Below are 24874 nucleotides of genomic sequence, written 5' to 3' on the forward strand. Positions count from 1 at the left end.
CTGCTGGACTTCTCCCTCATCCCTTGACAGAGGTGGGCTGGATGAACCAGAGGCCTTAGGAACCTGGAAGTGGCGACCGTGTCCTTAGAGGCGCTAAGCACAGAATAAATATTTACACCTTTCTCTTTCTTCTCTGTTGCCCCCACAGTAACTAGAAATCCATTGGGGCTTGCTTTCTTACTATAAGTTGCTCTCCTATGGGTTCCACTGTGCTAATGGTGCTGCTCTCTCCTCTCCAGGTATGGAGAAAAGGGGAAAGCCATCCGGATCGAGAAGGTCATCTACACCGGGAAGGAGGGGAAGAGCTCACGTGGCTGCCCCATCGCAAAGTGGGTGAGTGTCTTGACCCCGCAGCCAAGGCTGTGCCTCACTCTCCAGGGCTGGGGTATGTGGCAGAACCAGACACGTTTACTGTCCAACCTTGGAGCTGGCATCTGGTGCTTGGTTAGGGTCACTTTCCCCAACCTCAACTATTTGTCCTTTTGTTTAAATGCCAGCACCTGGCATCCGGGGCTGGCCTCAGAAATGCTCTAGTGATTATACTCAGCTCATACTGTCCCGTGGTTCAGGGCTATTTGGAGAACAGGAGGAGCTGAAGATGGCGTTTTACCCGAGGCATAGAAAATCTTACCCCACTATGGCCAACTGTTGGACTCCTCTGCCCCGCTCCCTGTGCTGGAGCTTCTGGTGTTCCTGTCTCCTTTCTGGAAGGGGCCTTGCTCCTACCTTGCTTCTGAGCCACTGTTTCCTATAAGCAGCCTGAGTGTCTCAGCAGGCAGCTGTCAGTGCCTCAGACCCTGAGTTCACCCAAAGTTTTCTGACCTTGATTTCTAGAACCGCCACAGAATGAGTGCTTGGGCGCAACAATAAGGTCATCAGGTTGAGCCGTAAGCTCAACCAGGTGCATAGTAGAGTAGGGGGATATGCAGGGGAAATGGAAGGCTCTGTCCCTGTGTTCCAGCTGCTTAGGATGTCAAGATACAGGAAATAAAATTACAGAGATGTGAATAATTGAGGTTTAACTTTGAGAGGCTGACTTGGTGCCATAGAGTTCAGGGACAGGGACATGTGTTGGGAGGGAGGAAGTCAGGCTAGGATTCCCAGAGAAGGTGGACGTGTGTGGGGCTGTGAATGCCGGGCCCTATTAAAGGGGCTGAGGAGAGGGTAGATGCACTCCTGATGAGGAGGGTCACATAGGCAAAGGCAGAAAGGCCAGATGAACACACACGGCTCACTTTGAGTGAGGGACGATGGTAAACGGTCTTTGTCAGCCTATGTTCATCTGTGCATGTGCCTGTTCTTATCTGGTATGTACCCCATGCCTTAGTACCTTTGCATTTAATGAAAATAAAAGGTGTCTGCTACAGCCATGCCACCCTGAAATGTGCCCGATCTCGTCCGATCTTGGAAGCTAAGCAGGGTCGGGCCTGATTAGTACTTGAATGGGAGACCACCTAGGAAGACCAGGTGCTGTAGGTGTTAAGAAAGAAGAGAGAGAGAGAGAGAGAGAAGAAAAAGTGTCTGAATTTGAACTACCATATATCTATCTGGAGCAATTTTCAGTCAGTATTGCAGAATTAAGTACGACAAAAGAATCTAAAACTGCTTAGAGCATTCACAGGCATGAAGAAGCATGTTGTCCTCACCCTCATGAAAGGTGACCATTTCAGTGGGAGGCTGACTGAGTCTGTCTGTGGCTGATCAGGATGGGGTGTTATCCCCGCAGAGGACCCATCAGGGAAGTGACATCTGCCCCTTTCTCTTGCTAATTCATGCAGTCCTTGAGGAATTCCACATTCTTGGGCTGGAAACTGAAGATCCTTGGAGCACAGGTAGAAGAGCTAGGGACTGTTCCAGGTTCAGGAACAGCTGGCTATGTAGATGGCACTGAAGAGGAGAATATGCATTTCCACCCCTGGATACCCATGGTGTGTCCCTACTGAGGGCTAGCAAGAGCACAGTGACCTGAGCAGGGGAGGAGGGAGGCACCCAGGTACAGCATGAGGTCAGTTCCTGGGACTATGAGAGGAGACTAGAATGATGGAGGGGGAGGAATTGGTCCTCAGTATGTTCTCCAGGGTCTGTGGACAGAGCACTTTGAGTACTGTGAACTTGAGGTTTTATCCAAAGGATGGAACAGCTTGTGAGTGACGTCACCGAGCCCTGGTAGGTGATGCCAGCTTTGAAAGAAAAGCCTAGATAGCAGGGAATGGATAGTGACAGTGTTCCCAGAGGGGAAATTCCTGTATCTGATGAGCGAAGATAAAAGGAGAGAGCAAAGAAATTGTTTTTTATGAGAAGAGCAAATGGTGGTAGAGCATAGAACTCTTACAGTGGCAAAGAATTAATTAATTAATTAATAAAGGCTCTGCGTGTGTGTGTGTTTTCTAACTATCTCCCTTAGTGGAGTGGACTTCTCTTGATATTGCCTATACGGCCTCCGAACAACTATGTATTTTGGTTGGTAGGGCTTATCTAAAGCGTTTTACCTCATTGGAAGTGGAGAGGGGCCAGGTGTTCCCTTCCCTGCCCCCCTGGGGAAGTGACCTGCAAACACCAAGAAGGACAGATTATTCTTGGTAGCGGAGTGGTATCAAGAGCTCCAGATAGTGGTATATGGCCCTAGGCAAGCAGCAGTGTCCAGTTGTCTTTGGTGGACGATGTATCCTGTGGTTCTCCCCACCCTGCCTGCTCCCATGTCTGGAGCCTGGGTTTTCTTTACCAACCAGGGTTCGTGTTTCTGTTTGCAGCCTCAGCCCTGACCAGTACCTTCAGCTAAAAAGCAGTGCGCCTGACAACTTTTAGAGTTGACTGGCCACGATCTTGGGGACAAAGTCGAGGAATATCGTGGGTACCCAGCAAATGTTTGTTAAAAAGACAGGCGGATGACCCAAACAGCCGTTGGTAATCTCTCATTTTAAGGTGGCCTCTACAAAGTATGAAAGTCACTGAGTGTAGGAGTAAGAGAGTGACCCAGGTAGCATTCTGAAGGCCCAGATAAATGAGGGAATGCCAGAAGCAAACATCACAGACAGCAAAAACGGGCTTTTGGTAGAACCACAGAGATGTTGCTTGGGCCAGTCTGTAAAGGTAACAGGTCCAAAGGCAGGTATTTGAAGGCCTCTCAGGAGCATGGTGGAGCAGATTTACTGGGGAGCCCGGGATTGGAACCGAGTACCAAGGGTGGGAGTTACAGGAGGATAGACTTGTGGTTCTACTGGGTGCGGTATTATTCTCAGTTCAGCGTTCGAGGAATTCCTGCCCAGGGTCTAGGTGAGATGTTTATGATGCTGTGATGGTGTGTGACCCGTTTATGATGCCAAGTTCAGGTGTTGCTGTATTCGGGCCTTCGGTTGGCCTTTGACTCTTGCATTATGCATTCCATCCTGCTGAGTTCCTTCATAGAGTGTGGGTAGGGAGCTCTTCTTTATTGTTTTCTTATAGTTTTGTTTTTTTTTAGTGTACCCATAGGCCTATAAAGGTGTGGCCACTGAGAGCTTCTGCTTGTGCCTAGTGACATTTGTGTGTTTGCCAATTGGGAAACCAAAAGGATGTGGATCAATCACAGCTTGACAAGTCAGGTGTCTCCTTTCATGCTCTAAACACATGTCCCAAGAATGTGATAAGCTAGTGAGAGGAGGTTGACAGTAGTGCCTCGAGAACCCTAGTCACAAAGACTACTGTCTTATCAATACCTGCAAGTATGTGCTGGTGCCATGAGCGGGAAGCCAGGAGGTTATCCAGAGAGTTCTAACACACATATGATTTAACAGATGCTGTTCACATGTTCCTGATCCCCAAAAAACAATTAAATAATATCATTGATGCTTCCATGGGGGGGCATCATTATCACTATGGCTCAAAGCAGGAACTCATTCCCAGAGATATGTTTTGCTTAGCATGCAAAGCGTCCTTTAGAAGTTTGAAGGAAATTCTGACGCCTGCTACAATAAAATGGACCTTGAGAACATTATGCTAAGTAAAATAAACTAATCATGAAAGGACAAATGTTATATGATTCCATCCATGTGCTGTACCCAGAGTCACAGTCAAATTCATGGAGTCAGAAAGTAGAGTGGTGGTTACCAAGAGCTGGCTGGGGTCAGGGGAGAATGAAGAGTTAGTGTTTCATGGGTACAGTTTCTGTTTGGGAAGATGGGAAAGTTCTGGAGACAAAAATTCTGATGATGGTTGCATACAATGTAAATGTACTTAATGCCTCTCAACTGTACAGTTAAAAATAGCTGAAGTAGGAAATTTTATGTCGTGTGTGTTTTACCACACACAAAAAATTAGATTTGATCTTTATAAGGGGAGATTTCATATAAAAATCTGGATTTCTGTTTTCTCCTTGCAAAATTAAAAGAAGTAGCTGCATTAGGCCGGGATTCCCTCCAAGCAGCAGTAGATAGAGAGGCCTGGCTTACTCCTTTGAAGGGGACGATGCTTGTACTTTGCCATGGTCCACACCACTTCCTAGTCTTACATCTGGCCCACTTTCCTCATTTTTACTGCTCGCCTGGCTGCCGCTTCGACACTCCCTGCACTGACATACTTGTGACCAAGTCTGTTTCCAGCCTGGGTAACTCGTGACTTCCAGACCTGTTCTGTGGGGCCTACTGGAAACAGCCACTTGCATGTTCCAAAGTACCCCCCAGCCCTGCTGTGTTCCCCATAAAGAACACGCACCCATTCTTCTCCGCCACAAAACGTGGAAGTCATTTAAGACTTTCTCCCTGTCCCTCAGCCCCTATAGTCTGGTCGTCCCAAAGTCGCCTTTCTCCTACATGTCTCTGGAGTCCATTCCTTTTTCTATTCATTCTTCACTGCCCTAGTTCAGGACTTTGTTTTTGCTTGTGTATGTCTGCGGTTTCCCAGCTGGTCTCTCAGTCTTTCTGCTCCCCCAAGCATTCACCCAACCCCTTCCTACACCCCACCCCTTCCTACACCAGGAAGCTATTTACATAAATAAGCCCCCTGCTTGATAGTCCTTGGAACCCCACCTTGAGTCCTTCTCCATCAGCCTGCCACTCAAAGTCCTTCCCAGTCTCCCCTCTTCATAGGCCCCCACATCTTACCTGGTCACAGAACTCACTTGGGATCCTTGAGAGAGATTCAGCCACCTCATTCCCCAGCCCCCAGGACCCTTTGCCTTGATAGGTTGTTTTATGAGCCAGGACAGTGTTCGGGGAGTGAGTGACCAGTGAGGTGAGAACCTGGGTGAGGGATTGGCCGGGTCCCGAGGAGCAAGCAGTGCCGTGCCCAAGGCCCTAGATTTCTTGTCAACAGTCTTATTGAGATACAATTCACATATGACATAGTTCACCCATTTAAAATACACAGTTCAATGATTTTTGATATATTACATTATCTTTTTTAAATTGCATTAGAATATACATAACAAAAGTTGCAGTTGTAACTCTTGGTAAGAGTACGGTTCATTGGTGTCAACTGCATTCACCTTGTCATGCAGCCATCACCACAGTCTATTTCCATATGTTTTTCATCATCCCATACTGAAACTCTCTACCCGTTAAACAATAACTCCCCAGTCCCTTTCCCCTCACACCAGGAACCACTATTCTACTTTCTCTCTCTATGAACTTGCCTATTCTAGATACCTCTTGTAAGTGGGATCATAACAACATTTGCTCTCTTGTGTCTGGCTTGTTTCACTTAACTTGATCCTCAGGGTTCATCCATGTTGTAGCAGAATTTCGTTCCTTTTTAAGATTGTATAATATTCCATTGCCTGGATATGCCACATTTTATTTATCCTTTCATCAGTTGATGGACACTGGGTTGTTTCCACCTTTGGTTGCTGCAAATAATGCTGCTCCGAACATGGGCGTACAGGTGTCTAGCTGAGTCTCTTCTCTCAGTTCCCTTGGGTGTATACCTAGGGATGGAATTGTCTAGTCATACAGTAATTGTATGTTTAGCTTTTTAAGAAACTGCCAAAAAGAGTTTTTCACAGCACCAAGGTCCTTGCTTTTTAACTGAAAACATAGAGATATGCAACATTTTCTCTGCAAATGTTTTAGGACAACGTAAAAATCTCAGTATATTTTGGCTTACAATTTTATCTCTATTTTTATTCCTAAGTCCACATAAATCATCAATAACTTAAATGTTTTAATCATTTCTTATTTTCTTCTTAAAAGAATAACTTTCGTGTTTCTCATTCCCTAATTGTAACGATCTCTTAGTCTGTGTGGTTGCTGTCGCCAGGGTGTAACACCCCTAGGGTACTGTCCTGAAGACCTGCACCCCCAGGTCTGGTCGGCAGAGGTGAGGGGCATGTGGCACCCTGTGCAGAGGAGCGTGGGTGCCTGGCTCCCGCAGTTAATGGTGCCTGCCCTGCATTCTTGCAGGTGATCCGCAGACACACGCTGGAGGAGAAGCTGCTCTGCCTGGTGCGGCACCGGGCAGGCCACCACTGCCAGAACGCCGTGATCGTCATCCTCATCCTGGCCTGGGAGGGCATCCCCCGCAGCCTTGGAGACACCCTCTACCAGGAGCTCACCGACACCCTCCGGAAGTATGGAAACCCCACCAGCCGGAGATGTGGCCTCAACGATGAGTACGTGGGCAGGGCCCCGGGCAGCAGCTGCAGGGGACTCTGGGCAGCCCTGAGAAGCCACTTGCCCCATCCAAGGCACTGTTTGTCCTGCAGAGTTAGGCCTGGGTGGAAAGAATGCTTACTCACAGCCCTGACTTGGGTTCTGGTCCTGGCTGGGGAGGGTCTGTTGACTTGGCTCAGTGTTGCCATTGTGCCCCCATCGACTCTGAGGCCCTAATGATGGTAACAAGTGTGAAAAGTGTGTGAGTGCTGCACCAATATAAGGCACCAGTGGTATTCATAGAACCTACCCTCAGAGGGTTTTTTCCCATTGTTTAAATTATGGTATTTTTGCTTATGGTAAAATTCATCCTTTGAGGTATATTGTTTGAAGAGCTTTGACAAATGTTTACAGCCACGTAGCTGCCACTACCATAATCAAGATATTGAACAGTTCCATCATCCAAAAATTTCCCTCATGCCCCGTTATAGGCATGTTCTTCCCCCGGCCCCAGCAACCACCAGTCTTGTTTCCCTATAGGTTTCTCTTTGCAAGAATGTCATATAAATGGACCCATACAGTGTGTAGACTTTGTCTGGCTTCTTTCTCTGAGTGCAGTGTTTCCAAAGTCATCTGTGGATGTGTATCAGTACCTCGTTCCTTTTCACTGACGAGTAGTATTCCACAGTGTGGGTGTATCACAGTTTGTCCATTCCCCTGTTGAGGAACATTTGGATTGTTTCTGGATTTTATTAAGCATTGAATTGTGACGTCAGTATTTATTTGCTTAAAGGCCTGTAAACACCCAGGCCTGCAGAAAGCAGGCATGTTCACACCCTGTGGTTCACGTCATCCCCGTCTATGCGGTGTGTGTTCAAGCTGGTCAGTATATTAGAGTTAAGGGAAAATATAAACCTTATTGGGTTTTGACTGATTCTTCCCACTTATCACAAACAGGGGCCCTGTGCTCCGCCCAACAACAGACTCAGATCTCCAAGCTCAGGAGTGAGAATAGAATGGACTGCTCAGAGCTGGCTCTGTACCCAAGGAAATTTGGGGAAGCAATTGAGGGCAGGGAAGGATGTAGTCCAAGTCACTGGGAGGCCAGTGGATACCAGGCCTCAGCAGGTCCTCCTCCTGAGGGAGGAGGAAGATTCCAGAAGGAAAAAAAACGTGTCTGTGTGCCTAACACGTGATATGTGTTACAGCCGGACCTGCGCTTGCCAAGGCAAAGACCCCAACACCTGTGGTGCCTCCTTCTCCTTCGGTTGTTCCTGGAGCATGTACTTCAACGGCTGCAAATACGCTCGGAGCAAGACGCCTCGAAAGTTCCGCCTCGCAGGGGACAACCCCAAGGAGGTGAGGAGCTCACAGGGAGCAGTGAGACACTCCCACACACCCTGTCCCACCTGTGTCTTTAGTTGTCCAGGTGGGAGCTGGGGTTAACACACCATGACACAGATGTACAGAAAGTGGAACTTGCTTTATCTGCTTATTTGCTGTGAAATGTGTAGAGAGGGTACAGTGAGTAAAAAATTAGGCTTACCAGTTACAGGTAAGCTTCAGACTCTTCCGGTTTAAAACAGGCTCTTTAAGTTAAACATTCAAATTCCTCATCAGAATTCAACCATCTTAAATGGTAATTTTTTTCTCACCATTCTTCCTAAGATGTTCTTTTTGGGTCTGGGAGGTATCACAGGAAGAGGGCCTCTCAGCCTTGGGCCATTCTCTGGGCCGATGCCTGACTTTCTGAGGTGTCCCTCATCCTGTCTGGCCGCTGGGCATATGTCTCCGAGCAGTTGTTCAGTTGTCTCCTTACTAGGGGCCTGGCCTGGTCGTGGGGCACTAGGCCAGCATCCACACAGTACAGCCTCTAGGCCTCCTCTCTGCAGTCTCCTCATTGAGGGCCAGGCCTCCTTCTCAACCCCATGACAACCGGACAAGGGGCCCCTGGATCTCCACTGCAGGCCACACTCAGGCTGTGGGAACCAGGAGCATCAGGTCAGGCCACCTCCTCCTCTGCTACTTGCCCTCTGTTGCCCGTGCAGTGAAGTGGGGTCCTAGGAGGTGGTCTCCACTCAGAGTTCCAAATGCTAAGAAGGTGCAGGTCTGTCTAGGCTCTCTGTCATCCCCACCCCAGCCTCCCTGCCTCCCTCCTGCCTATGCTTCTGTGAGGGTAGGGTTCTGGGTCCCTTTGCCGGAATGCAGGCAACGTCTCAACCCTAGCCAATAGCTCCCAAATCTCTCTAGCTCCTCAGATGAGGAGGGCGTCCCCCTTTTCCACCGGGTGGGGACTGCCCTGGGGCCTGTTTGTTCTATACCACATATACACTACGTTCAGATTTCAGATTTCCAAGTTTGGTGTTTCAGAAGTAAAAGGAAGCATTTTCAAATTTAGAATCCCTTTTTTTTCCTCAAAGCCTGGCTTTGGACTGTTGCATGAGCTAGTCTAATAGTCTGATTTGACATTAGACTTTTATTTATGACAGCGTCTGCCCTCCCCAGAAGCAAATGCAGTAGCTTCAATGAATGCAGGAGTCCCAGGGCCACGAGGAACTAGGAGTTACCAGGAATGAAAATGCATTGGTTTAATTTCTCAGCAATATTTCTCCTATTCCATCAGCTACTGTTTCTGTGTACTTACTAAGTCCTGAGTCCTCTGCCCAGCACCTCTCGTATCTCAGTTAATTTTACAACACCCCGATGACCTAGGCACTATTACTCCCACTTTCCAGGTGAGTCACACAGCTTGCCCAAGACCATATGGCTATAATGGCGAAGTCAGGGTTTAAGCCCAGGCCTGTGTTTCCCCAGAACTTATGAGCCTCACCTCCATGCTGTGCTGGCTTTGGGTCCACTGTGCTGGTGGCAGCATCAGAGTGGCAGCCAGGGAGGTGCAGTCAGGAATGGCTGACAGCTTTGCTATCCCGAGTGGATGGACATCGGAGCCATTGGTCTCGTTCTTCCATTTCTAATTCTATAAACTTGGTTCTTTCCCTCTTCCCACTTTCTCCTGCTTACTTTCCTGAAAACTCTCTATGCCTTCTCCGAAAACTCTTCGAGGCCTGCCAGGAGCTTGCCCAGTCCTACTTGCTACTCGTGGAAGTCCAGAGATTGGACCCCTGTAACTTTCACCAAGTGTAGTTGGGGGGGCTGCTGCATTGTCTAGGGCAGCATTGTCCTTTGGAACTTTTTGTGATGATGGAAATGTTCTCTGCTCTCCAGGACAGGAGCCACATGTAGCTATTGAGCATTTGAAGTGTGACTACTGCAACAGAGGGACTGAATTTCAATTTTATTTAATGTTAATTAAAATTAATTTATATTTCAATAGCCACATGCGGCTTGTGACTATCATATGAGACGATGTGGGTGTAGAGGTTGGAGCTATGAAATCCGTTTGTGTACCTGGCTCAGGACAGGCTCTGGGCCTGACTGGCTGAGGAATTTCTGACATAGACCTTGACTTTTATTTATCCTGTAACATGGGAAAAACAATCCACAGTCATTGCTCCTCCTCTTACTTGCCACCATACCACACCTCTACCCTAGGGTGTGGAGCACTCGAAAGCAAGAACCATTTTTCTGTGTTCTGAGCAGCACTGGGCTAGAGCCTAGAAGAGCAGTCGCTTGGCAGTCAGGATGACTGGACTGACAGGCAGGGCCTTTTCCTGGTGAGCTTCAGTTTCCCAACTTTAGAATGGACATGGCAACACACCCTTCACAGAGGGAACACTGTAAAAACTACCTGATGGCACCTTACTTCCTACTTTCCCAGTGGCAACCCGGTGTTGGTTCTGGAATGGTGGCTAATTTCCAGTGTCAGGGTTTGCCAGGCAGGCTGCTCTGGATGTGTGACCTCTCTTCTCTTCACAGGAAGAAGTGCTCCGGAAGAGTTTTCAGGATCTGGCCACCGAAGTTGCACCCCTGTACAAGCGGCTGGCCCCACAGGCCTACCAGAACCAGGTACTGGCTCCTGGGCCTTTCTGTGCCCACATGTCATCCACATCTGTGCCACGCTCCCTGAAGTAGGGAACTAGGAAAGTGGGTTCCTCTGTGCTCCTTACAGGAAAAGCCCAGCCAGAGATGGAGCAGGGATGTAGTTCTTTCCTAAGACCCCTTTCCCACACCATGCTGACCATACCTGAGAACATCTCTTCTCCATCCCTGGGCTTCATCCCCCTCCACTGCCTCTGGTCTGGTTTCTACTAATGAGGCTTGAGTTTCTCTCCTTTTTCACCCCTGCATCTCCCAGATGAGGCAAGGGGGACTTGAGATAACTCAGGAGGAAGTAATTCCTACAGGGGCCTCAGCCAGAAACCTCCTTCCTGCAGCCCAAAGGCAAGGTGACTGATCCTTAACGTCCCTCCCCCAAGATCTGGCCTCCCCATGTGCAGAATCAGGGCCACTCACCTCAGGTCTCATGAGCAGCTCTCTTTGGCCATCCACACAGGTGACTAATGAGGAAATAGCGATCGACTGCCGTCTGGGGCTAAAGGAAGGGCGGCCCTTCTCGGGGGTCACAGCCTGCATGGACTTCTGTGCCCACGCCCACAAAGACCAGCATAACCTCTACAATGGCTGCACAGTGGTAAGGAAGCCTCTGTCTTGTCACAGCCCCACTCACGGGACCATCCTGGAAGAGGGCCGACTGGTGTATGCAGACAGGTGGGCTCGAGTGGGGAGAGACCAGGACACAGATTCTCAGACTCTGGGACTGCCCTGCCAGACTGCTCACACCTGCCCTCCACTCTGAGAAAACCCTCACCAGATGCATGGACAGAGCTGGCCTTGTTTCTGTGGTTAGGCAGATGCTGCAGAATGCAGCCCCTTGGGCACCTGGAGCCCCTCAATTATCTAACCCTTTTCCTATTTAGGAAAACAAAGTGCAGCTCGCTGCCAGTGTTCATTTAACATCACGTGTAGGAATGCTATGTTTTCTAGGTTTTGACATTTTCAGTGATCAAAGTATTGAAAACAGAATTCTATAAATAGAATGATGTCATTTGTTTCCAAAGGCTATCGATATGCTAGAGCGATGTGAAAATAATAAAAGTGAGATATTTCATGGCAAACTTTGGGGATAAGGTTAGGACTATAATCCACCCGTTATCTTGAGGCAAACGCTGTAGCCGCAAGCGCCACCGGCGAGTATTCTCAAGGCCCTTGGGAAAAGGGCTAAAATGTGGTTCCAGGTCTCTGTGGACACTTGGATTTAAATCTAAACAACTTCTCGATTCATTCATCGAGCAAATGTTTTACTGTGCCCAGGTACGACTTTAGATGCCAGGGAATAAAATGCACAGTCTTGCCCAAGTATGTGATATACTGTCCAGTAGCAGCGAAGACTGTGAGAAGGGGGTGACATGATAGGAGATATTTTAGATGAAGTGGCCAAAGAGGCCTCTCTGAGGAGAGGCACCTGAGCTGAGACATGAATGAAGCTACGGAGTAAGGGACTGAACTTCTGGGGGTGGATTGCTGCAGGCAGAAGGACCAGCACAAGCTAAGCCTCGGGGGAATGAGAGTAGAGGGCTGGGCAGGGACCAGGTCACAGGGAGGCCGGGCAAGGCTGTGAGTTCTGCTCTAAGTGTGATGGGGAATCCCTGGAGGGCTCTTGAGCTGGGAATGGTAAGATCTCATTTATAAAGTTAGATGTGCTCCCTCGTTCCTGCAGATGGAGAATGAAGTGTGTCAGGTAGGGGTAGGGGAGTGTGGGAGGGAATTGGAGGAAAAGGCCAGGTAGGAGGCTGGGACAGTTGTCCAGGCCAGAGGTGACAGGGCTAGGGCAGGGTTGAGGGTGGGGATGAGAGTAATTGGACAGATGTTGGATGATTTCAAAAGTACAGCTGAGAGGATTTGCTGATGGACTGGATGTAGGGTGAGAAAGGAGACTTGAGGACCACTCCAAGACTTTTTGCTTGAGCAACTGGGCAAGTGTTGGTTTTATTTACTGAGATACAGACTAATGGGGGAAGACCAGTGTTGGGGTGAAAAACCAAGAATTCTGTTTTGAGTTGTTTGCTAGATGTCCAGGTAGAGATGCAGAGTAGTCGGGGAGAGGGAGGGGTCTAGAGAAATGAACTTGGGACTGAAGAGCGTGTAGTTCCTGGTTATAGCCATGGAGCTAGACGCAGTACCAGGGACATGGATGTATTTGGGGAAGAGAGGCGGTTTGGGCTTGAGTGGGGATACCCTAGAAGGGGTGAGGCTAGCTCTCTTCTCTGCTTTTTAAGTAGGTTCTGGGGGAGCTGTGAAAGAGGCAAGGGTACTGGCGCAGTTATCTCAAAGGGGGCTCCCAGAATCTGGTGTAGCTTGTATCCCCATGGAGACTGAGGGACCTAACCCTAGGATTTCATTTCTCCACCTTGTCTTCCTTCTCCGTGTCCAAGCCTGAGAAGCAAGATAGGACAGGCTCCTGTCTAGACTGTGTTGTGAGGGTTTCTAGCTGAGACAGAAAGGGCGGGCCCTCCAAGCCATGAGGAGAGAGGCAGGGAAGGAGGATGGGAGCACAGCGAGGTTATCTGGGTTCCAGAGCTTCTAGAGTTTGGAGTGAAAAAGGTAAATTTTTTCCAAAATGAATAGTATTTTTCACTAATTAACTATTCTTTATAAAAAATTTTAAGTAATATAAGGAAGTATAAAGTAAAAATTGCCTGCAATCTTGTAGAAATAATCAGTGTTTGCATTGTGATGCCCATCCATTCAGACATCTGACTGTGTGTGTGCGCATGTACAGCTGTATAAGTTTTACACAAAGGGGATCACATTATGTGGATCCCCTGCTGTTCTATGACCTGCTTTTCTTAACTTAAGGATCTGTGGTGGACAGCTTTCTGTGTCAGTGGCTGTAGGTTTACTTTAGCATGTTCTAAGGCTGTATGTTTGGCTCTGCCATCATTTATTTGACCAGGCCCCTCTCGATGGACAATAAGTTCTTTCCAACTTCCCCCTCTGTAAACCACGGGAGGGACCATGGTCACACACCTGTGTAGTGGTGTGTAATCCCTTGAGGTGCTGGGGTGAGGACAGTTTCAGGCTTAGTGTGCTTATTCTTTGGCTTCCTTGCCTACAGAGTGTTTTGTCAACCTTTTCAGTTTTTGCTTGCCTGAGTGGCAAACCTTATTTTAATTTGTGTTTCTTTTATTACTAGAGAGTTTGAATACCTTTTCCTATTTTTCTTGCTCGTTTTAATGTCATCTTCATGACTGTCGTACTTATGTCCTTCTGTTATTTTTTAACTGGTTATTTAGTAACTATTATTTTTTTAGCCGCATCTGTTGACATTTGTAAGACATCTTTATATGTCAGAGAGAGAAATACACCTTCTGTCATATCTCATCCTTTGCCTTTTTTCTTTGCTTTGTTGTTTACAACGCTGGGTTTTAGAGGATTGTAGGAAGCAGGACTGGTGTTCAGTCCAACTCAGAAAGTGCACAGGGGTCCGGTTGGAGCAGAGTAAGTCTGAAGACCCCCACAAACTCTGGAAAGAAGCACGCTTGGTAGAGCACCACACCAAAGGAGAAACGTTAGATGAAAGTATGACTACAGCTGACTCCAGAAAAATGTTCAATAATAAAATGCCATAATCAAAATTGAAAAGCCAATGCAAACTGGAAAACAACATTTGTCACAAGTGACAAAGGGAGTGATGGAAAGATTGTATTAGTGATAATGAATAATCTAGTAAAAAAAAATGGGCAAAAGTCATAAAACTCACCGAAAAAAGGAAGACAGAGTTGTGTTCACATGTACCCAGGATTCGTTTTAATTGGATGCGAAGACACAGAAATGATTGTTATGAAGGAAGAAGTTTATACTCACAGAGCCCCACAAGCAGAATCCACAGCAAGCCACACAGGGCCATGCAGAGAAGCACCAGGGTCGGTCAGGAGGCAGAAGGAGTGAGGGAGAGAGCGTGCCCAGAGCCTTTATTGGGGACTTTGTTGCAAGGAATGGGCGAGGCAGGGTAGGTACACTGAGTAAGCTTAGGATTGGGTCCTTCCAATAAAGTCTGTGGGCTCTGGGCTATCGGGGTGGTCCCTAGTTGTCCATGCCTAGCCTTGGGGTGATTTAGGGCAGGGGGAATCTTGGCATGTGCAAGTTGATAAAAGAGATGGTTGGAGGTACACGCTCTGGATCGGTTAATTTGTATATCAAATGTGTGCTCACAGGGGAGTCGTTTGCTATCTCTAGAAATTAGCTAGCCCTGGGAGGGGCAGTCCCTCCAGGATCAAGGCTCCAAATGCCAGCACATCAAGAAAACAGACAATAAGAAAATATAGTCAATAAAGAGTAGAAAACAGACAATAAGAAAATATAGTCAATACATTTGAGAAAAAAATAGAACCTTGTTAGTAAACAACAAGATACGTTTTGATAATGAGCAAAAAGTTTTTAAGAAATTGGTGGCAAAATTACAGGCAAAAGTATAAAAAAATTGAAACTCACATTCTGACAGTATGAGTGAAATACTAATGATGATAATCATTTTGGAGGGTAGTTTAGTAGTCTGTGGCAGTTCTACTTCACAGCATTTATTCTAGGGAATTGAGTCTTTAAAATTTTAGCCAAAAGGATTAAAGTATCGTTTATGATAGGAAAAAAACTGAAAACAAGTCCAAATGGTAATGAGAGATTAGTTAAATAAATTAACGCATTGATACAGTAGAATCAGATCTTAAATCATATTGAAGAATATTTAATGCATAAGAAAACATACTCTATTTAAAAAGATGAAGTTATTACAGAAACTGCATGCATCCTGTTTAATTCCCAAAAAGTGAGTGTGTACATGTGTATATGACCAAAGTGTTTACAGTGATTATTTCTAGGTGGTGGGATTATGGAGATAATTTTTATTTCCTTTTTGCTGGCCTAAGTTTTCTACAACCAGCACATGTAGTTTTTAATAAAAAGGAAAAGTATTTCAAGAGCAAAAGGAGGCCGAATGTTCAGGGCAAGGAGGATAATGGTGAGTGATCCCAGGCTCCACTAGTGGATTTATTGCAGTGGCCATTATGCTGTGCTGGAGAGTGGAGCATGTGCCCCAGCCCTGCCCCCTTGCCAGCCATGTCACCCTGGGCCAGCTGTCTCATCCCCTCTTGGCCTTATTAAGATCGCATGAGACAGTGTGAGTGGACATGCTTTGAAAGCTGTAGAGCAGACTAAATGTTGGTGATACTGTTATGCTATGAACCAGGATGGATGTGCTTTTTAGACACCCTAAAGTAATAGGGAGCATTAAGACCAAGCGGATGCCTGGTGTTGGGGCTTTTTGGGGAAGGGGTATCACCCATGGGGATGCTCAGCCCTTCCTCCCAGTACTGGGCTCCCCCAACTCATGCCCCTCTCGCTGCTGGAGCAGGTCTGCACCCTGACCAAGGAAGACAATCGCTGCGTGGGCAAGATTCCAGAGGACGAGCAGCTGCACGTGCTCCCCCTGTACAAGATGGCCACCACGGATGAGTTCGGCAGTGAGGAGAACCAGAACGCCAAGGTGGGCAGTGGGGCCATCCAGGTGCTCACCGCCTTCCCCCGCGAGGTTCGGCGCCTGCCAGAACCTGCCAAGTCCTGTCGCCAGCGGCAGCTGGAAGCCAGGAAGGCGGCAGCCGAGAAGAAGAAGATTCAGAAGGAGAAGCTGAGCACCCCGGAGAAGATCAAGCAGGAGGCCCTGGAGCTGGCCGGCATCTCCACTGACCCAGGTGTGTGGGGAGCAGGCGCCCTCCGGGGGTGGCGTTGGTGCTGTTGGGTGGGGGCCCTGGATGGCCCCCTGACTGCTCCCTTTCTGCCTTGAGTTGGGACTCCAGATGAAAAAGTCCGGGGGCCTCTCAGTCATCGGGACCATCCCATTATCCTAATGTTGCCAGTCAGTGTGATAGCCGCAGCAGCCCCGGGACACCAAACTGGGTAGGCGGTCCCTGGGGAGCAAGTGCAAGGAGGTCATCGTATCTTCCCAAAGAGGAGCTGGGTTTCCCCTCCAGATCGCCCACTCCCTCTCTGAGAGTCTGAGGGGACCGCGGCTTTAGGCACGTGGGCTGCGGTCGGGGTGCCTGAGTGGCACAGCTCCCCCTTCTCTTGGCCCTTGTCCCTGCAGATGGGAGGGGCCTCAGTGAGGACTCGTGGAATTTGCTAGGGTGAAGGGTGGGGGAGGAGTGACACAGAGGGGGCCGTGGACTCTGGGCCACTTCTCCCGGGGCCTCAGAGGGTCCGGGGGCCATGCTGAGCAGTGCCCAGAGCAAGTCCAGCCTCATTCATCTTGCATGTCCTGCAAAGGAAACCTCTGAAGGAGAGAGAGAGTTTCTACCCCCAGTCCATCTGCCCAGGGCCTCGGCCGACTGTGGTTCTCCCTGCTTCCTCTCTGTCTTGTCTCCTGTTCTCCTCAGGCTTGTCCCTGAAGGGCGGATTGTCCCAGCAGAGCCTGAAGCCCTCCCTCAAGGTGGAGCCTCAGAGCCACTTCAGCTCCTTCAAGTACGGCAGCAACACGGTGGTGGAGAGCTACTCGGTGCTGGGCAACTGCCGGCCTTCCGACCCGTACAGCATGAACAGCGTGTACTCCTACCACTCCTACTATGCACAGCCCAGCCTGACCTCTGTCAACGGCTTCCACTCCAAGTACGCTCTTCCGTCATTCAGCTACTATGGCTTTCCATCCAGCAACCCGGTCTTCCCCTCTCAGTTCCTGGGGCCTGGCACCTGGGGGCACACTGGCAGCAATGGTAGTTTTGAGAAGAAGCCAGACCTCCATGCTCTGCACAACAGCCTGAGCCCGGCCTACGGTGGTGCTGAGTTTGCCGAGCTGCCTGGCCAGGCTGTTCCCACGGACACCCACCGCCCCACCCCCCACCACCAGCAGCCTGCTTATCCAGGCCCCAAGGAATATCTGCTTCCCAAGGCCCCTCAGATCCACCCAGCATCCAGGGACCCCTCTCCCTTTGCACAGAGCTCCAACTGCTACAATAGATCCATCAAGCAAGAGCCAGTAGACCCACTGGTCCAGGCCGAATCTGTACCCAGAGACCCTGGTAAGATGGGCAAAATGCCTTTGCCCGAGGCATCTCAGAATGGGGGTCCCAATCACCTATGGGGACAGTACTCAGGAGGCCCAAGCATGTCCCCCAAGAGGACTAACAGTGTGGGTAGCAGCTGGGGTGTGTTCCCTCGTGGAGAGAGCCCTGCCATCGTTCCTGATAAGCTCGGTTCTTTCGGGGCCAGCTGCCTGACCCCTTCCCACTTCCCGGATGGCCAGTGGGGGCTGTTCCCCGGTGAGGGGCAGCAGCCAGCCCCCCAGCCTGGAGGACGGCTGCGAGGCAAACCGTGGAGCCCCTGCAAGTTTGGGAACAGCACCTCGGCCTTGGCTGGGCCCAGCCTGACTGAGAAGCCATGGGGTCTGGGGGCAGGGGATTTCAACTCTGCCCTGAAAGGTGGTCCTGGCTTCCAAGACAAGTTGTGGAGCCCCCTGAAAGGGGAGGAGGGACGGATTCCAACCCCGGCAGCGAGTCAGCTGGACAAAGCCTGGCAGTCCTTCGGTATGCCCCTGGGCTCCAGCGAGAAGCTGTTTGGGGCCCTGAAGTCTGAGGAGAAGCTGTGGGATCCCTTCAGCCTGGAGGAGGGGATGGCCGAGGAGCCCCCCAGCAAGGGGGCAGTGAAGGAGGAGAAGGGCGGCATGGAGGAGGAGGAGGAAGAGCTGTGGTCCGACAGCGAGCACAACTTCTTGGACGAGAACATCGGTGGCGTGGCCGTGGCCCCCGCTCACGGCTCCATCCTCATCGAGTGTGCCCGACGGGAGCTGCACGCCACCACGCCCCTCAAGAAACCCAACCGCTGCCACCCCACCCGCATCTCGCTGGTTTTCTACCAGCACAAGAACCTCAACCAGCCCAATCACGGGCTGGCCCTCTGGGAGGCCAAGATGAAGCAGCTGGCGGAGAGGGCACGGGCGCGGCAGGAGGAGGCCGCCCGGCTAGGCCTGGGCCAGCAGGAGGCCAAGCTCTACGGGAAGAAGCGCAAGTGGGGTGGTGCCCTGGTCCCCGAGCCCGAGCATAAGGAGAAGAGGGGGATTGTCCCCACCCGGCAGGCGCTGGCTGTGCCCACAGACTCGGCGGTCACCGTGTCCTCCTACGCCTACACGAAGGTCACTGGTCCCTACAGCCGCTGGATCTAGGTGCCAGGGTGCCAGCGTACCTCAGCGTCGGGCCCGGCCCGAGCTGCCTCTGTGGTGCTTTTGCCCTCACACCTGGGGGCGGGTTGGGGGTGCAGAAGTCTTTTTATCTATATATACATATATAGATACACATATATATGTATTTATGGTCCAAACCTCAGAACTGACCCGCCCCTCCCTTCCCCCCACTTCCCCAGCACTTTGAAGAAGAAGCTACGGCTGTCGGGTGATTTTTTTCGTGATCTTAATATTTATATCTCCACGTTGGCTTTTTTTCCCCCCTTGTTTGGGGGGCTTTTATTTTCTCTTGTTTTTAAAACTCTATCCTTGTATATCACAATAATGGAAAGAAAGTTTATAGTGTCCTTTCACAAAGGAGTAGTTTTAAATTCCATTTAAAATGTGTATTTATTGGATTTTTTAAAAAGCGACAATAGTAATGGTAAAAGATGGGCAGGAAAAGCCAGAAGTGCTCATTCCTGCCCAGTCTTGCTGGGCCCGGCGAGCCTGGCCCTTTTGGGAGCTGACGAGGTTCTCTCAGCCATCTGCCCCTCATGAGCCAAGTGCAGATTGTAGCCACCCAGTCCATCCCTCCGGACAGATAAGCCTTCCCTTCGGGGGAGGGAGCCCTCAGGACGGCCTCTGTCCTCTCCGGCAGGATGGGAGAATCTGTAGAGAAACATCTGGGGCCCCTTTTCCAGGCACCAGCTTGGAGTCAGGGGGAAGGGGCAGCTGCACCCCAGGCCAGGCACCTGAGAGGCTGGTATAGATTTCCCCAGAAACCAGGTTGGAAGTAGACAGCTTCAAGCTTGCTAGTCTCCACACTGAATCCTCTCTGTCCGTTATTTATCAAGTCATATGATGTGGTTCCCTAGGCAGCACCTCGTGATGGAGCTGGAGTTGAGAGGCTCTTAGGAGCCTTTTCCACCAAGTCGACGAGCCAGTGAATACTGGGCTGAAGGAATTTGCCTTAGTGGCAATTTTTAAAAAGCCCCAAAGTCCATGCTGATACCGAAAAAGGGCTACTGTATCTTTAAAAACCAGAAGTTGAACCCAAGCTGTGAAAAGCCAGCGTTGCCCCGTGTGCAGCGCTGTGCAGAGCCTGGTGCTGTAGTATTGTGCTGGGACTTCCTTGACTCTCGGGCAGGTTGCATCCTGCAGGAGCTCAGCACACCAGTGTAACAGCAGTTAACACATCTCTCCTTATTCCTGGATTTTCACATTGGACAATGGTGCATGCCTCACACCCAAGCCCACCCCCTCCATGCTGTCGTTTGAGGAGTGGGCCTACACTTAACAACTTTAAAACGCAAGAGTCAGACATTTTCAGCAGGTAGCTATGATTTTCCTCCCTAATTGGTGCCATTTCTCTATTCAGTCATTTTCTCCTTTCCTTCCTCCCTTTTCCACCCGCTTTAACACACCCGTTTGAAAATTCTGGTGCATTCGTTTAGCTTTTCGAAATGAGAATGTGGTGCTTAATTTTCACAATATTGTTGAGAGAGGTTGGGGCCTGGCAGGTAGAAGCAACATTCATCGACAGCAAGTCACACTTCTTGGAGTTTTTGTTTTTCCTGTGGTATTAGCAGCAGTTATATCAATGTGGATGTGTGGTGAATGGGAGGCTTCATCAGGATGCACAGAGGGGAATATGGCCACACAGTGAATGAGAACCAAGCCCTGAGATAAACATCAGATATTTATTGAGCAGTTTTATTCAGATGTGGGTCTTCGTAAAACAAGTTTAACAATCAGATGACGATGCTAAAGGCAAGTTCCTGAGCTTCCAGGTGCCTTGTGTAAGAGCAGAGAACCGACCCGCTGGGTGTTTACTGTAACTGTTCCGGAAGCACTGGCGGAGAGTCGTTGTAAGATGTCCTGAGCATTTATGTGGTCTGGTTTTAACTGTAAATAGTGAAAGATTTTTTTAAGCACTTTTGCCTAGATTTAAACAGCAACTTGAAAAAAAAAAAAGTATGTTTTAACATGTAATTGTGGGAGAAATTGTAAATAGTAGCTGAATATTTAACGTGCTTTGTCTATCCTTCACTTTTACCATATTCTGTAAAGTTGCATTTATTTTACAGGACAAAAATGAAATATTATTGCTTTTGAAATAAATACCCAAGAGCTTATCAGGATTTAGAATTATTCAGAACTCAGATTTATAGGAAAACCTCTGACCTTCAGTTTGACAAGCTAAAGGAAGCAGAGTCTTTAATGAGCATGCTAATTTTCTAGTTTTGAGGAAAAGTTGGGTCCTTTAAATGCTATTTTGCTTATCGCATCAGTACTTTTATGCAGGTCTCATTTGACTCCGTGCTTAGGTAGATACGGGGGTGCCTTGAAAACTTCATTTTAAATGATCTTAAGCAAGAAATACAATATTTTACGAAATATTTGGAGAATGTGACCGTCTGTATGACCCGGGAAAGCCCCAGGTTGGCTGTTGGTTTGGAAGGTCCCGAGTGTAACCCAGGTGATTCTGATACTTGGCATGTGTGAATCTTCCTGATGTATGTTAAATATACTCTTCCCCTCGTCACCCTTTGGTAGCAAAGCCATTAGCTGAAAAGAGAATCCAATACAAGCTAAAAGCATGTGATGTCTGTCCCCCCAGCTCAAACAGCCTTTGGTGCATAAATTTCTAGATTAGCAAACAGGCTGCTGAGAGGTGAGTCAAGAGGCAGTCTCCATTGGATGTTCCCATCCCCTCAGAATGGTGTTTCAAAAATTAGGTGGTGCTGGTGCCATGCTCAAGCCCATGCTGATTTGTACACACTACATGTATAACCTACCTCAAATCTCAGTCATTAAAATTAGCATGCTTTAGACGTATATTTAAAAAGTAACTATGCACAGCTCTTTATCCCCCCCTTGCTGCTGAAGGTTTCTTAAAGAGAAAAATCAAATTTTTATTTTTTACTGGCACTATCATTTTTTAAGTCCTAAAGATGATTAACAGACATTTTTATCATGAGAAGAAAAACAAAGCCATTGCAACTAAAGAACCTAACAGCATGACCAAGTTTTAAGAGTAATATTATAGCAACAGAAAATGATGGAGTCTTATAGTCATCTCCCCAGTGTGCCCTGTCCACAGACATCACCCACACACGGTGCAGACATTTGGTTCCTCTTGCTTCATTTTGTTTTCCCTGCCTTTTGTGTGCAAGGGAAGTGCTTGCAAAGTTCTGTGCTAAGAGATTTTTAAAATAAAAATCGCTTCGCAGCAGGTTCTCACAAAATAACTGGTGCTAGCTCAAGAAACCATTATCTAACCATCAGAGATCTTGACTAAAGGTGTTTTGTGGATTCTGAGGTCTTTTGTTTTTGTTGTTTGGTTTGTTCTTTGGCAGGGCCTAAGTTCCCCACACGCTGGCTTCGTGGGTACTGCTTTACCTTCTCACTGAGATGACAGTGGTGTGCATGGAAAGAGATCATACCCTGCCCCCTCTTGGTCCTTCCACCAGCCTCTCTTGGATACAGTAGTGTGCAGTGCAAGGGATTTTTTAAGTGCTAAAGCAAAGAAAGAAGTAGCAGAGCTAAACTGCTGTGTACCAAACAGCAGTAGGTTTTTGAGGACAGTTGACAATGAAGAGTTGGTAACCTGATTTCATTGAGAGAAATCCAGCCAGACTTTGTGATGTTTAACCACCGCCAGATCTCAGATCAAGGCAGTGCTGGTGGGAAATTAAAATAACATCCCTGACGTGCCTCAACCAATCTCTCTTTCCTTTTGTTACTGAAGTGTGTCCTATGGACTAGAAAGCATTTTTATGAAATGAAATAGTCTAAATAAAATGGTGCTATGGTGTTTTAATGTGACTGTCCTTGATCCTGTCCTGCTGAGGTGCTATCAAGGTTCTGAAACCACAACCAACCAAAAACAAGGTGGGCTCCAGTCTCTCTTGGCTTCCCCTCCCCTCCCCCCTTTTGGTGCTGTCTCCTTAGACCTCTGTTTACCGTGCTATAACCTGCTCTGAGCAATTTTGTTTTTTGTTCCTCCCTTGGTGGCCAAACACAGAAAGGCAAGTCGCAAAGGCAGCTAGCTCCCTGACTGAATGGGAGTGGGCTTGCCTGGCTTGGCTGGTGCTCTAGTTTTAATCTGTCCTCTCAGGCCTAATGAGAAAGGAAGGGCGAAGGGCTTTTTTTTTTTTTTTTTTTTGAGGAAGGGGAGTCAGGTTCTCCTGCCTCTTTTAACATGGCAAGTATTTTCATAGACAAGGACACACATTCTCCTGTGGTCCAGGGTGCCACGTAGATGTCTCTGAGAGTCTCAGAGACACTCTGCACACCATGGCAGATTAGACAGATCTCCTTCCTCACCTGGCACTGGCCAGGGCCATGTGGGCAGGGGGTTCCTTTCTTGGCTCCTCGAAGCCTTTGCCCCAGCGTTACTTCTGCCTGTCATTGGTAACCAGTCATGTTCAAACTAAAGGAAAAAGCTTTCTTTGTTCATCCGATGCCACTGAGGCTGCTTTTTTAGTTGGTGCTATTCTAAATTTCTTCTTGGGTCCACAAAAGTTGATGTTTTAAAAACTCAACAAGAAGCTCCATTTTGTGTCATCCACTGTCACAATAATTTTTTTAAATACCTCAAAAACAGGACATCATGACAACTTCGGTAAGGTAGATTCCGTGAGGGTCGATGCCTGCAGGTTGTCCATTTGATTACGTACTTGACCTTGAAGAATCTCGGGTCATTATATTTTTCATTCATTCTTCAGCAGTTAAAATGGCAGAATGCCTAAAGGAAGGAGCATGGTTAACTTTATTTCATTTTCTTCTTAAGTTTTGCTTTTCTATAAAATGTGAATTTCCTATACCCATCTCATTGAGCTTTTTCAGTCATTGTTGCTGTCATTTGAAATGACTCCCTCGAAACCTAGTTTTATTAGCCAGCTGCATCTACAGTAGTACATGGCCAATTTCAACCTACCCTGGACCAAAATGAACACTTTTTGAGGTGCGTTCCCCCAGCACAGGTTATACAGTCCCATACCCACGTGTGCAGAGAGTTTTTTCTACCTGTGAGGCCTCTGTCTTGGCGCTCCCAGCCCTTCCTCCCACTGAGCTGCCCACAAGAGCAAAGCAATAGGCTTCTCCCCTGAGCAGAGACTGCAGCACAGAAATGCAAGGTCTAGCGTTGCTTTTTGCCTAAGAATCAGTGAGTGATTTGGCCTACTTCCTCGTTTGCTTCTATTCTGATATCAGGGATGCTTTTTTGTAGTGGTATTATTTGGTCTCTCTTCTCATTTTGACTACCCGTTATTCAGGGATAACTTGTCACTATTCACATGGGGATTTGCAAAATACTATTTGGCTCATTTGAACATCCAGATTTTCTTGGTTCCAATATTTTTTTTCTTTTGAGGGAAAAAAAGGAGGAGAAAACAGGAGTGATGTTTCTTTTTCATGTACTCCAATTTCAGAAGAAACAAGGGCAGGTCATATTGTGGCATATACATGCATTCGACTTAATCTAGAACCCCTGTAGTGTTTTGATGTGTTTTATTTCTTCTCTCTGAATTCCTGTTTGGTTACTTGGCTTCCAATGGAGGTGAACTTAACAACCATACTTGAATATTCCGTCTTGACTTTGTAACTGTGGCTACTTGAAATGAAGTTTATCTGGGGTTGATGGATGAATGGTAGATTTTTGCAATGTCTCAAGGCAATAGGATGTGTATTATTAAACTGTAGATATTCTTAGTACAGTAAATTTATGCTGATAATTTTATTTTGTATAATTTTTACCTTTTTGTTAATATTTTTCCTCCTACTTTATTGGTTTGCCTCCTGAGCTACCCCTCCTTACCCTCCCTTATCCCCCAGTGTTTCAGTAAATTTAATTTAGGGTGCCTAGAAATTGCAAGTATGTATCCTTTTTTGATTTGTATTTTATTATAATTTACACAAACAACTGGGTTTGTGAACTGTATTACTTCTGGTATCTTTAAAATATTGTGGGTGTTTTAATAAATTTTATATTTATTTTTTGCACTCAAATTCCGTGTGGACCCTTTTTCCCCCCAACCCCAAAGCAAGCTCAAGTTGTTGCATGTGAGAGTGCCCGTGGTCCCACCCCCACCCCCACCCCCTGTGGGCTGTAGATGCACAAATAAAGCCCTCGCTGATAGCAGCG

At 47.9% G+C, this 24874-nt stretch overlaps 1 protein-coding gene and 1 pseudogene across 8 annotated transcripts in view; both read left to right on the forward strand.

Annotated features, from left to right (window-relative positions):
• The window catches only part of TET3 (tet methylcytosine dioxygenase 3), a 99169-nt gene extending 74437 nt beyond the window's left edge, over nt 1-24732 (forward strand). For 6 of the 8 annotated variants that reach the window (XM_039852643.1, XM_039852645.1, XM_039852641.1 and 3 more), the window contains 7 exons: nt 240-333; nt 6375-6583; nt 7772-7922; nt 10440-10529; nt 11017-11154; nt 15931-16267; nt 16949-20861. In XM_039852643.1, the coding sequence (XP_039708577.1) occupies nt 240-333; nt 6375-6583; nt 7772-7922; nt 10440-10529; nt 11017-11154; nt 15931-16267; nt 16949-18726 (2797 nt within the window). In that variant the 3' untranslated portion in view covers nt 18727-20861. Of the gene's footprint in view, nt 1-239; nt 334-6374; nt 6584-7771; nt 7923-10439; nt 10530-11016; nt 11155-15930; nt 16268-16948 lie in introns of all 8 variants that reach the window. The other 2 variants (XM_039852640.1, XM_039852646.1) reach the window with 1 other exon arrangement.
• Nucleotides 1360-1479, forward strand: LOC120594741 (uncharacterized; annotated as a pseudogene).
• Nucleotides 24733-24874: the final 142 nt, after the last annotated feature.

The sequence above is a fragment of the Pteropus medius genome, unplaced genomic scaffold (genome assembly GCF_902729225.1).
Source record: "Pteropus medius unplaced genomic scaffold, Ma_sr-lr_union100, whole genome shotgun sequence".
NCBI classification, from domain to species: Eukaryota; Metazoa; Chordata; class Mammalia; order Chiroptera; family Pteropodidae; genus Pteropus; species Pteropus medius.